The sequence below is a fragment of the Rhinopithecus roxellana genome, chromosome 19, assembly GCF_007565055.1.
Source record: "Rhinopithecus roxellana isolate Shanxi Qingling chromosome 19, ASM756505v1, whole genome shotgun sequence".
NCBI lineage: Eukaryota > Metazoa > Chordata > Mammalia > Primates > Cercopithecidae > Rhinopithecus > Rhinopithecus roxellana.
In genome coordinates this window covers 73069546-73082781 of record NC_044567.1, presented here as the reverse complement: position 1 = coordinate 73082781, position 13236 = coordinate 73069546, and the positions used below count along the sequence as shown (strand labels likewise).

Here is a 13236-nt window from a genome sequence, read left to right as displayed (position 1 = left end):
GTCTTAAACACAGCTACTGGGGCCCAGCAACCTGCCATGTTAAAATGCACCCCTAGTGACTCAAAGTACCACCTGGCCAATGGTGCAGGAGGAGAGACATGACACCTGGGCATAGTGGGAAGGTGCGGGGCCTGCACCTCCACCGGAGGAGCCACTGCTGACCTGGACCAAGGGGGCTGCTCTGTGCTCAGCTGGGGAAGCCTGGGCCGGCTCCTGCACTGAGGTGCTCAGGTGCTGGCTGAGAGCCCAGCTGCTGCTCTAACTTGGAGTGAACCTGGGTCAATACCAGCTCGTCTCTGGCGGGTGGGAAAGGTCTGACAACACCAACTTTGCCCTGGAAGAAGGGCAGCCTTAAAGGAAGGCCTTTGGAAGCTGGCCTGATGCTGTGGGCTTGAGGGCCTCTGTGGCCAAGCCCTGTCATCCTGGCTCCAGCCTAGGCCTCAGCACTCCGTTTCTTCCACTGTCACCTGCTGACCAGGAATACCAGGAAGACAAAAGGGTTTGTTCAGCTGCTTTCTTTATTAGAAACAAGTGAGATGTATTGAGCAGAACAATGCATTTGGTATTTCCTCCCCTTCCCTGGGAATGGATGCCCCCCCCCACCACAGCCCAATGAAAAGCCACGACAAAAAGGTGAAGCTCCCCCATCCCTGTTCCCAGATGTGGCACCTGCCTGCCAGCTGGTCAGTATTTTTTAATTTAATGGAATGAAATTTGTCCTAAACAGCCTCCCTAGGTGCAGTCGGCTTGTGGGCCTGCCTTCATTTTGCAGCAGAGCAAAACTGAAGCCTCAGGCCTCCCCTGGTTCTGGGGAAGGTGGGCCAGGCCGTCAGAAGGCTGCCCCACAGGTGGGTAGGCACTGACGGGAGGGACACTCCTGCCCCCTCCCCTGACCTAGCATCTGGTGCCCCTCCCTCTCCCAGACCACAGCTCCATGCAGCTGTCCAACGCCTTTGGGCCCTTAGGTTGGTTAAATGCTGGTCATCTCCGGGGAAAGAATTCAGGACCACAGGGACTCCCCTGGGCTTCCGAGAGCCAGCAAGTAGGGGAGTGATACCAGTTATATGGGAGTTGTGGGGAAGGCCTGACATTTTCCATAAACCTGATGTTAAAGTAGCTGGGTGTGGGCCGGCCTTCAAATAAGACAGGAGCCTCTTCAGAAATAGGCATGTGTGGGGAAACGAGCCCTATACAGACCTCGATCCGGAGCGGAGGCCTCCAACTCAGCTCTCTCCCTATACAGACTGGAGTCCGTGGTCAAATGCAGTCAATCCAAAGGCAGGAGGTAAAGGTGGTCTTTGAAACATGGCAGCTGGGAGGACTGGGTGGCAGAGGGTGGGGGCCAGACCCAGGGAGGCCTTCCAACAGCGGCTGCTCAAGGACGGTTAGCGTGAAGGCTTCAGGGTCCTTCCTTTGCTTGGTTCAAGCCAGCCATGACGCCACCACACTGCAGGGCTCCTGTGGGGAGGCCCTGACCCCCAGGATGGTGCTCTCTGACCTGAAGTCCCAGAAGGGTTTGAATGAAGAACGCAGGGACTATTGGGACAAAAATCAGACGAGCAGCAAGCAGCCCCCAAGCCATTCCCTGCACACCTGAGCAGGGTTCTCACCGTGAGATAAAGCAGAGTCCAAGGAGCAGGGAACCTGGTTTCAGTGAGGGAGATGCCTGGGCCTTTGCCAGGAGATCTGTTTCTTCCAGAACAGCCACTGGGGCCTCACCGTTTCCATTCCATGACCTGGGTCAACCGAAACAGAGCTCACTCCAGAGATCCACACAGCCCAAATCTCAGAGGCAGCTCAAGCTGGGACCTGGCCCAGAACAGACCAAGACTAGGACAGGGAGCCTTTCCAAGTTCCAGGTTCCCCCAACGTAGGAAAGACTTGTGCACTTTATTCTTTGATATCCTCAAAGGTCTGGACAGGGTGAGTCACTCTGGGGCTTGAGGTGCTGTGCAACTGTTGTTGTCTGTGAGGCTGCAAAGCAAGCCCCCTGCCTCCGACTCCTCCCGTCTGCGGAATGCAGTGCGCATCTTGCTAAGAACAGCAGCTTCTTTGGTCTTGGTTTCTTGGAGTCAAGGAGTCAAACGTCAGTCACGATTGCTGGGGCCTACAGTTTGCAGCACAGGAACAATGGGAAAAGGGAGGCCCCTGCAGGCCTCTGACGAAAATCCACCTTAGTGAAGTTGCTGGCTCTAGCAGCAATCTGCAGAGCGGGCAGCATCCCCACAGGTGGCACGGCCCCCATCCTGCAGAGCGGGCAGCATCCCCACAGGTGGCACGGCCCCCATCCCAAGCATACGATGTCTCCTGGTTTTGGCAACTCTGCAGAATTAGCCTCTGACACACCACACCAAAACCCACAGCCTGAAACAAGCCCCTGCTGGCCTGCAGAGCGTGGCTTCGGTGAGTGGCACAGGGCTGAGCCTGGCCTCCTGGCTAAGGCTTCATTCCCGTATGAGCGGAGAGGTGACGGCAGCAAGGAAACCCCACACGCCACACGTCATGCTACCTCCTCCCCACCACTTGCTTCTCTCTAGAGCAAAAATTACATCCAAGCCTGGAAGTGGGTTCCTGACAATTCCACAGCCCAATTCTGCCCAGGCCACGTGGCTGAACACCACTCAAGAATGCCTACATCGACAGACATGCGGCCAGAGGCTTGATTATTTTTTGGGAAACTGGCAGCATCAACAACCATCACTACCATAAAAATCCACAAAACAGCATCAGCAAAAGTCAGACTCAGACAATGGTGATGGGAAACCATTTCTGTTGCCAAGTCCAGATCTGCCTCTAATCACTTCTTGCTGCCACTTGCAGGCTGTATCTTGGAAACAAGAAATGGCTAATGGGTTGGAAGGCACAGGCCAGGGGCTGGTGGCTGAAGGGGTCTGGGTATTGACCCCATGCCACTCCTGCCCAGACCCCCTGGGGACATCAGGGTGCTGGCTCTTTGCTCTAAGATGAGCTAAGCAGGGTTTACACTGATATGGTCTCCAAAGGTCCCTGATGCTACAAAGGAGGTCCAAGGGCCTCTTCAAACTGCCAGTCATCCCAGGCAGTGGAAAAGCAAAATCTCACAGGGGACTCATCCCTTTAAGGTTGGCAACAGCTGGCTCAAGAGCCCTTTTGAATCAGTTGGCAGGATTACCTCCTACAGGGAGCAGGTCAAGGGGATGGAAGAAGGGACTCGATCAATGAGGTCTGCTTCTGCGGACCGTCCCATTGCTGTGTCTCAAAATGCAGGCAGGTCTGGCCCTGCAGGAAAGTCCCTGCCCAGGGTCAGCCCCAGACAAGAGCTCCACGTGCCATCCAGTGAGATCTGAGCCTGTTCCACCTTCCCTTCCTTCTCAAAGCCAGTCATCCCAGCTGATTCAGAAGGGGAACTGGATGAGGTTCTCCAGATCCTCTTTTTCCCCAAGATAAGTCAATGTCTCCTCTGGAGGAAACCATGACTGTGCCAACGCATCTGTCTGCCACTGTCCTCGGGTCCTCATTCTGAGGAATGATCTGGATTCAGCTTTACATTAAAGACCAAACATCCTTGCACATTTGGAACATGAAAGATATTTAAAATATTTATATATATATAATATATATATATACTTTTATTATTCACCCGTTAACTCCATTATATGCCAATCACGAGCTAGTTTTCAGCAGTTACATTCCCTTGATGACGGCTGCATGAAGATGTAATTAACTGGAAAACACGGAGACCAGAGACACGACCGGAGGTGACATCACGCAGCCCACGCCATCGCAATACAATTGTCAAGTTCGCTGGCGGTTTGGTAAAGCCGGTTCAGTTCTGCTCCCTTTGCCAGGGATTCTCACGTGTGTGAAAACTGGACCAACAGTGGTGGGGTTCCATTTCCTGGTTCGAATTTTCAGTGGCTTTATCCAGAATCTCACTGGTGACTGGTTATTGTAACACCAGTCCAACCTAGGAGAGCCAACAGGGAGAGGCAGAGCTGAGTCGACAGTAGTCCAAAGACTCTCCCACACCTCCCATCCCCGAAGTTCCGACTGGCTGGGCCCGGGGTCCACCGCCTGCACTGTGGGAGCAGACTCACACCCAGCTGGCCCCATGCTCAACCTCCACACCAGGGTTCACATGTCCATCAGACCTCCCAGGGAAAAGTGGTCCACGCTCCAGCTCACCCTCATGTCCCCTGTGGCGCTGGGGGAGGAAGGGCTAAGAAAGTGTCATGCCAGGAAGAGGGCAGCAGCTCAGGAGAGGAAATCTCCTCAGAGATCCCGCAGCCCTACCCTCCTGGCAAACCGTGGGCAACTCAACTTCCACGGTTCCCTCAAGTGGGAAGGCCTCACTGGAGATGACTTTCCTGCTCCTGTGTGGCTCTGTCCCCTCTGCCATCTCACACTAGTTGCTGAGAGGGGAACGCTGACCTGCTGGTCTGGCCAGCAGAGGGCAGAGGGAGAGCATTTTCTTTTTTTTTTTTTGAGACAGAGTCTCGCTGTGTCGCCCAGGAGAGCATTTTCTTTTCTTTTTTTTTTGAGACGGAGTCTCGCTCTGTCGCCCAGGCTGGAGTGCAGTGGCACGATCTCGGCTCACTGCAAGCTCTGCCTCCCAGGTTAATGCCATTCTCCTGCCTCAGCCTCCCGAGTAGCTAGGACTACAGGTGCCCGCCACCACGCCTGGCTAATTTTTTTTCTATTTTTTTGCAGTAGAGAAGGGGTTTCACAGTGTTAGCCAGAAAGGGAGGGAGGGCATTTTCAAAGGCTCAACTCCAGGTAACAAGGACCCAGACTGTAGCTGTCTCCCCAACCCATGGCCTGGTTTCTGCTGGAGACACTGATTCCCTGGGTCGGGCAGCCTGGACTCTGGCTGCGTGGTGCCCACCTTCTCTGCCCCCATGCTGGGGCATTTCCAATTGTAAAGGTAATACTGCAGGTTGCCGTCCCCTATGCCAAACTTGAGCTTCTCCAGGAAGGTTTTGTTCTCCATGAGATCCAGTGCATTGAACACATCAAACCCTTTCTGCAAAGCAGCACGGAGAAACAAGAACAGGTGAGGACAGGTGGGGATGGCCTCCTTCCTAACCCTTTGCTGCCATTTCAAAGCTGTCCTGTGGGCAGCCACAAGAATAAGGTTCCCTCAGAAGCTCTGCTGCTTCCGCATTAATCCCCGCTCTCCAGGCGTTCTCAGGACACTCTGGGCGCCCCCTCCAGCCTGGCCTCTGCCCAGTCTCCCTCTGAGTATACACATAGGTACTCAGTATCCAGACTGGGGCTCTTGCTATTCCTGGTTATGCCTCCCTGAAACTCTAGTCATTTCCACAGTCCTCTCTGGAGTCCAAGCCCTGAGCCCCTTCCTCTGAGAAGCTGGCTGCCATCAGCTACCTGGGGTTTGTGTTGCTTCCTTACTCCATGTAGACCCCAACTCTCAGGCCCTCAGTGCACCTCATGTTATATGACACCTGCTGTGTCGCTTGGAGACTGTGAAGATGCTTCCTAAACCTCACCAACTGGAGCAGAAGCTCTCACAGGGCAGGGACCAGCTTGCCCACAGCAGGCTGGGCTGGGTGCAGGAGGTCACCAGAACCCACAGCGAAGCACTGACCGACGGGCTGTCCACCCGCTGCTGGCAGTCAGACACTCCGATGACTCACCACGACAGAGAGCAATCACCCCTTTCCCACGCTGGGAAAGCTGTGAGGAGAACCCGTGTCCTCCCAGGGCAGGCCTGGCTATTCAGGCTCCTTGGTGGCGCCTCCTGTGAGAACGAAACTCACTGAAATGAATCAGGAGGAGTTCAATGCCTTCACTTCGGATGCTCCTTGCTCCTTCCGAGTTTTGAGTTTCTGGCTAAAAACTGCAGGAACCCTGCCTAAGCAGAACAGGAGGTGAGGAGGACTCGGAGCCTCCCAGCCCATGGGAGGCTGCATCCCGGGAGCTGTGCTCACCATGGCTCCACTGCCCCTTCCCCACACATCTCCAGAGAGCCCCTGGTCTGCTCCTCACCATTTTGGCGAGGACAAGGGCGTCGCTCATGAGGTCTAGAAGAGGGGTCTGGGTGTGAACATTGTAGAAAGAATAAGCAGCTTTGAGACTCTTGTGGGTTGGATGGTTCATGATGGTGGAGGGCAGCGTATAAAAGCTCAGGAAATCCGTCACCTCTCCATTTGAGTTCTGAAGGGAAGGCAATAAAGAGGCAATGTCAAGCATGCACAGTGGTACTGTGGCCCAGGAACAAAACGTTTTCTTTCGCTCTGCCTTCAGGCAGCTCTGCCCCTCTAGATAAACAGGTGGAAACTGCAACAGGACACGTGGGGAGGAGGAGGGACGTTGGCTCAGGGCACTTGAGGACAGAGCCATGATCGTAGAATGAAACTGCCAAACCTCTTTCCCAGCAGGGGCACCACCAGGGACCTCTTCTTGCAGTTCACATACCCCCAGACTGTGTCTCCTATGTCTGGTCAGCACTGGGTTAAGTTGGGACAGGCAGGGAATTGCAGGCTTTCCTGAAGGATTAAGCGGGGCTCAGTTCTATTCTGTGTTATCAAAGTGGGGCAGAGGGGGAGAAGGGCTCAAGCCAGATCCAAAGGTATCTTTTCAGCAAATTCAAGCACCAACTCCTTGTTTTTAGGGAGGACCAAACACGGATGGTCAAGGAAGTCTAGGGTGCCAACACTCAAGCCCTGGGAACCCGGCCACTCAGGGGGGTGCCTCTCTGGGAACCCATTAGAGGCCTGGAACACCACTCCCTGACTCACCTCCACCACGAAAGTGTCGATTATATTCTCCTGGGGGTAGAACCAGTGCTCCACCTCCTCCTGGCTCATGACGGGTGTAAGGTGAAATTGCTTCAAGTACCTGGTGAGGAGCTGGTGCACTACTGGAATGTCCTTTGTTTCCATTGGTCGCAGCCCAGCTGTCTTGGGAGTCTGGAAGCAAGACAGAAGAGATGGAGTGAGATGAGCTGATCACCCTGGGTCTATCCATGGTGAGGATAGATCAGGCCCTCAAGAGAGAATCCCTGGTCATTTGGAGGTTCCCTGCACCCCTGTGCATCTCTCCTCAGGCACAGGGCCTGCCTCTTCCATATCTTCTGGCCCTTTCCCTCCTAGTCCAGGCGGACTCAGGCTGCTGCATCAATCAATCAGCCACATGGCCCCAGACTGACTTCCTAAGAAAACACAACCCTTCATGCTCCACCCTTGTTTCAAACTCCCCGCCCCAGAGCACAAGACTTTCTACCCTTGGGCCAGGCTGGCCTTTCTAGCTGTACTTTCTGCCCATGCGGCCCAGCGGTCCTCACAAGCTTCTCACTGAACTGTGACTGATGCCATCCCATACTCACTGCTCTCTCTCTGCTAGACTTAGAGCACTTCATAGACCCCAGGGCCTAGTCAGGGTCTGCCCACCCAGACACTGTGACACCACTACTTCTCAGAGAGCCATGGCTGCAAGTTAAATGCAGAAGAAAAGCAGCACACTCCCAGGATTTCATCCCCAGTCAGCGTCCCACCACCCAGCAGCTGCTTTTGCTAGAAAAATGCTTCAGTGGAATGAAACCATATGATGCTGTGGAGCAAACACCGGGCTAGTAGAACATCCCCAGAGGCTCAGATACACAAAGGTGGGCTTGGGGCAATCTGCAAACAGGGTGGTGTCACAGTTTACAGGCCTCAGTCAGTGCCTGACACAATGCTTCCCAGTGCAGGAATTGCTTTTAAAACTTCAGTTCTAGAACCTCCAGCCTCTAAAATTCCTTGCTAAATCCTCGTCTCTCTAGGGAACACTCACTGACCTCATTCTACATGGCAGCTCCCATAATGATGCCTCAAATCCTGGACTGAAAACACAGCCATGCTGGGGTTTCCACCCCGATATGGGTGAGACAGTCTTCTCGCTGCTGCAGCACTATAAGAATGCTCTCTGCCTGCCTGCCCACCGGCCTAGAAGGCAGGGCAGATTTGTCATGAGAACAGAAGGAAGAAGACACATACCACAGTCCCCCAAACCTGTGCTTTTGGCAGTGTCTAACGGTACTGCAGCAGTCTCTCAAGATGGGACACTAATGACCTCAATCCGCTGGTGGATTAGCCTGATTTCAGAGTGATCAATCTTGTTTAGAGGCTGAGAAGTCCAGGCAGGCAGCCCTCACGTCAGCAGGAACTCAGTAACTGTGTGGACTGATGGCCAACCAGAAGCACTCCGAGAAAAAAAAAGGAATTTTCTTTTTTGTTTTTTTTTTGAGACCGAGTCTTGCTCCGTCGCCAGGCTGGAGTGCAGTGGCGCGATCTCGGCTCACTGCAACCTCTGCCTCCCAGGTTCAAGTGATTCTCCTGCCTCAGCCTCCCAAGTAGCTGGGACTACGGGCACGTACCACACCCAGCTACTTTTTGTTTTTAGTAGAGACAGGGTTTTACCATGTTGGCAGTGAATCTCTTGACCTCATGATCTGCCCGCCTTGGCCTCCCAAAGTGCTGGGATTCCAGGTGTGAGCCACCGCCCGGCCTGAGAAGGGATTTTAAGAATCCCTACTGGGATGGGCAAGGTGGCTCACGCCTGGAATCCCAGCACTTTGAGAGGCTGGAGGTGGGTGGATCACTTGAGCCCAGGAGTTCAGATGAGCCTGGGCAACATGGCAAAACCCTGTTTCTTTTTTTGTTTTGTTTTGTTTTGAGACGGAATCCTGCTCCGTCGCCTAGGCTGGAGCGCAGTGGTGCGTTCTCGGCTCACTGCAAGCTCCACCACCTGGGTTCATGCCATTCTCCTGCCTCAGCCTCCTGAGTAGCTGGGACTACAGGCGCCCGCCATCCCATGACCAGCTAATTTTTTGTATTTTTACTAGAGATGGGCTTTCACCGTGTTAGCCAGATGGTCTCGATCTCCTGACCGTGTAATCTGCCCACCTCAGCCTCCCAAAGTGCTGGGATTACAGGCGTGAGCCACTGTGCCCAGCAGCAAAACCCCGTTTCTATAAAAACAAAAATTAGCTGGGCATGGTGGCGCACACCTGTAGTCCCAGCTACTTGGGAGGCTGAGGTGGGAGAATCACTTGAGTCTGGGAGGTCAAGGCTGCAGTGAGCTGTGACTGCCACTGCACTCCAGCCTGGGCAACAGAGTGAGACCCTGTCTCAAAAAAAAAAAAAAAAAAGAATCCCTACCTGAAGCCAGCCACAGTTGGAGCATTTGTTTCTTTGGGAAACTAGGAAAACTGAGACCCAGAATAGAAAAGCAGCTCACTTTAAAGCTGCCCAGTCCTTCAGTGCCAAATCTGGGTAGGGAAATTGGGATTAGAAATCAGGGCTTCCTTCACAAGCTCAGGTCACCCCTCACCTGGCCCGGCAGAGGGGTGCCACAGACCCTCGAGTGCATCTGCGCTGGGCTTTGGAACACACTGCCATGTGTATGAAGGTTCACTAAGTGGATTCATCATTCTATTTAAGCTTTACTTAGGCTAAAATTACAGGGAATAGGTGTTCTCTGAGCCTTTCAACAGATGGCAGAGAAGCTAGTCCAGGCACAGGCTCAAAGGAACTGAGAAAGTTAAACTAAAATAAAATCCTGCTGCAGATAACAGAAATAGAAAGTCCAGGAAATCTGAAGACTATGGGCTGGTTCACTTTTCTGGTAGGAGAAAGCCCTCTCTTCACCCAGAGCACTTCTCTCCTGCTGACAGCCAGGCTCTCCTTGCCCTCTCTCTGCCCCCTGCCCATCACCCGGGGCACCACTGGCCTTTGGTAGGAGAAAGCCCCCTCTCCACCCAGAGCCCTTCTCTCCTGCTGACAGCCAGGCTCTCCTTGCCCTCTCTCTGTCCACCACCCGGGGCACCACTGGCCTCTGGCAGTCGGTAGAGCTTCATGGTGCGCTGCATGGTCATATTTCTGCTCAGGTGGGAGAACTTCACTTCAATCAGCTTCCGTGGGTTTAGGGACCGATGCCAATACCTGTGGGGACACAAATGTCCTGTCCTCAGGGTTCTGGCCAATCCCTATTACAAGGACAATGGCAGGGAGACCCCAGCTGGCCAGCAGGTGGCGTGAGAGACACATCAGGTGCCTCCGGAGCCAGTGGTGTCACCCTGCTCTCTAGCCTCCCCCCAGTGAGTGCTGACAAAGCTCCTCCTAGATCTTCTTTCTCCCTATTTTTCTTGCTGAATTTCCAAAACTATTCCTTTGCTACAGCGGTTGTCTGGGGAGAACAATCCTCACTCCTAGAATCAAGTCAACGGAAAAGGGCTGTAGTCATGCCCAGAAGATGATGGCAGAGGCACTCACCCTCCTCCCTCCTCCTCTTCTGCCTTCACACCTGGTGTTTTTACTTTTAAAGTTCTCTAGGGAGAGATTATTCAATTGTTTCAAACAACTTTCTAAGGCAGAGGTTGCCCTTAGATCACATAGCAGACTTGCTCTATTTGGTGCACACAATATTCAAAACAAATTGAGCCAACCATTTAAAATTTTAGGACATTTCCCATAAAAAGCCAGATTTGAGCTCATCCCTAAAAACAAACAAAAACCACCAGTACCGCCCCCACCATCTCCAAATAGCAGCAGCCAGCAGACACCAAGAGCCCTCCAGACAAGGCAGGGACAGACTTGCCAGTCTGCCATCCCTACAACCCTCCCGCCCTCTCCACGCTCCCGATCTGGCTCCTGCAGGCACCAGGTGCCCGCCTTACCAGATACTCCAGAGGTGGGATGCTAAAGGCGGAGCTGTAACTCACAGTGGCCCATGCTCCTCAACTAGAGTGCAGACACCAGTATTTTAAAGGACTTACAGGAAGACAGTTTTACCTGCAGGTGCCAACGGGCTTTGGTAGTACCACCCCGGCAGTGTAAACAGCTTGGAAGATGCCCTCCAGGTGAACCCGCCTGGTAATCTCGCGGATCAGGACTGGAGCCACCCTCTTGGAGCGCAGCTTCTTGTGGACACAAAGGAAGTTGATCTCCACCATCTTCTTCTCTCTAAGAGGGGGAAACATCCAGGTGACAAGGTTTTTAACAGGGAAGGGAATGGTGATCCCCTCAAGCACGTGCAGCCACACCTGGAAGGACCAGGTCTGCAGCACAGGTGTACTTTTAGCTGCCACCTGTACTCAGTACTGGGACTCCCCACCATGCTCCACCAGGCCAGGAGCCTGCCTCACTTCAACAGAGTCTATTTCCAAAGGAAGGTGGGACTCAAGCAAACGCCTTTATTTGAAGGCACCACCAGCATCTCCCTGATGAATCCCTAGGAGTCGGCTGGGGAATCCCACTGTTAGCATGCAGGGAAGCAGCACAGGGAACCCATGGGGCAGGTCAAGGCAATTCTAGGGTTTCAAGGTTCTGATTCCCTCAATAACACAGCTGATAAGCCCTGAAGACTGTGGCAGGCAGATGGTTTGGACACTTCCAGGGAAAATGAAGAGCAGAGATCACAGGCCCCAAGGACTATCTGAATCTGGGTCACACTGGCTCTGGCTCATTTCTGCTGCTGTTCAAGTGCTTCCATGTGTGACTGGTACAGGCATTCAAAAATGAGCCTCTGATTAGCCAGGTATGGTGGTGCATGCCTGTAATCCCAACTACTTGGAAGGCTGAGGCAGGAGAATTGTTTGAATCCTGGAGGTGGAGGTTGCAGTGAACCAAGATTGCACCACTGCACTCCAGCCTGGGCAACACAGTGAGACTAAAAAAGCCTCTGGCCAGGCACGGTGGTTCACGCCTATAATCCCAGCACTCTTGGGAGACAGAGGTGAGTGGATCACTTGAGCTCAGGAGTTTGAGACCAGCGTGGGCAACACAGCAAGACCTTGCCTCTATAAAATTTAAAAAATAATAAAAACAAGCCTCTGCTGAGCAGGCACACCAGCTCTCAGGCTGGGCTCCTTCCAACCCGGGCCACAAACAAGGGAGCCAGCTGGGACTCTGAGCAGAACAGGGGGTTCCTATGATGAATCTGCAGTCCCAGCAGCTGGGCGTCCTCCCTTCCTGAGACTGTCCCTCTTTCTTTCATGGGGCACATTGTTCAGCCTTTTTCTCCTCCCTCCCAGACCAAGCAGGATGGCGGTGTTGTGGGGGTTGGAGGTAGGTGCTGGTGCTTACGTGTCATAGATATGGATGTTTGCTGGGATGGCGCTAATGAACCCAACCAATTTCCGACTTGAGACCACTCGAACCCCGCAGTGCCACTGGGGGAGCCAGCCGGGTGGCCGGAGAGCCCTGGAAAAGAGAGGCTGGGGTTGTTGTGCTGCTTGCCGGCAGGCTGGACAAGCTGTTTGGGTTCCACAGCCAAATTTGGTTTTGACCTGGTGCTACCACCTCCCTGGGGGTTAATAGCTGAATTCTCTTTAGGGCCAAGCCCTCCTGGACACACGGAATCGAGTCATCACCATTTCTGGCTACTCATCCCACTGGGCCTAGTTACTCATCCAACCCAAGGTTATCATACTGAGGATTTCATGCCTGATCCAATTTCTGTGTGTTCATTTTGACAGCTTGAACCAAGGGACTGGCATCTTTGGTTCAGAGGACGGTGGGTCCCATGGTTGAGAGCTGATTGTGGCAACCCTGGAGCTCTGGTCTCCCGTCTCCCTCCTTCTGGTATAAATTCTTCCTTCCCTTTCAGGTAGTCCCTCTCTATTTCGGCGCATGCCTCTCTCTTCCTGGATATTAAACGTGGCCTGGGCAGGTGAATGGCTCAGCCAGGCAAGGCTATACTACTGAGCATGCTCAGGAACTAGATAGAAAATGTGCCTTCTTTTCTTTCAGTCTTAGTAGGTCTCATGCGCCTTCCTTTCTTACATAAAGTCACCAGATAATGCATACCTCTTCCCTGGGTACCAACTCTACGAAGGTCTCCCTCACCCTGTCAATTGTCTTAAACAAGGTTGCAATTCTAAGCGCCAGTGAAAGCAAGTCTCCTTCAGATGCAGGAACTCAAAAATGACACACTAATTTGCCATTCAAAGGTTGGCCCCTGGCAGGGATGAAAACTCTGGTGTCCTGTGGTGGTTCTGCTCTACACCTTGCCCTCAAGAACCTCAAGAAAGCCCCTACAACTTACCACAAAAGAAACTCTGGGGAATAATCAAACCGGAACATGTTGTCATCATCTTCCACATAGTTCTCATTCAGGAGGGTGTATAGTTCTTTCAGCTGTAAAGAAATAAGCAGCTCACTTGGAGGTATTCTGCCAGGAAGGAGACCAACTCCAATACCCCGGGGCTCTAGGCTTTTCAGAAGGATGAAGCAAACCACCAAAAATGACGTGGAGTCT

General features: G+C 53.1%; 1 protein-coding gene across 8 annotated transcripts in view; it reads right to left on the bottom strand.

The window, feature by feature from the left end:
* Positions 1-500: 500 nt before the first annotated feature.
* NMT1 (N-myristoyltransferase 1) overlaps positions 501-13236 on the bottom strand; it is a 48231-nt gene continuing 35495 nt past the window's right edge. The window contains exons 5-13 of one of the 8 annotated variants that reach the window (XR_746884.2): positions 13024-13115; positions 12063-12179; positions 10770-10940; positions 9812-9920; positions 6738-6908; positions 5986-6153; positions 4865-5002; positions 1611-3946; positions 501-1498 (exon numbers count right to left, since the gene is read on the bottom strand). Coding sequence is in view for 6 of the 8 variants with exons in the window: in XM_010354007.2 (XP_010352309.2) it covers positions 3926-3946; positions 4865-5002; positions 5986-6153; positions 6738-6908; positions 9812-9920; positions 10770-10940; positions 12063-12179; positions 13024-13115 (987 nt within the window). In the remaining 2 variants the exon portion in view is untranslated. Of the gene's footprint in view, positions 3947-4864; positions 5852-5985; positions 6154-6414; positions 6486-6737; positions 6909-9811; positions 9921-10769; positions 10941-12062; positions 12180-13023; positions 13116-13236 lie in introns of those variants that run through there. The other 7 variants (XR_004054887.1, XM_010354007.2, XM_010354010.2 and 4 more) reach the window with 7 other exon arrangements.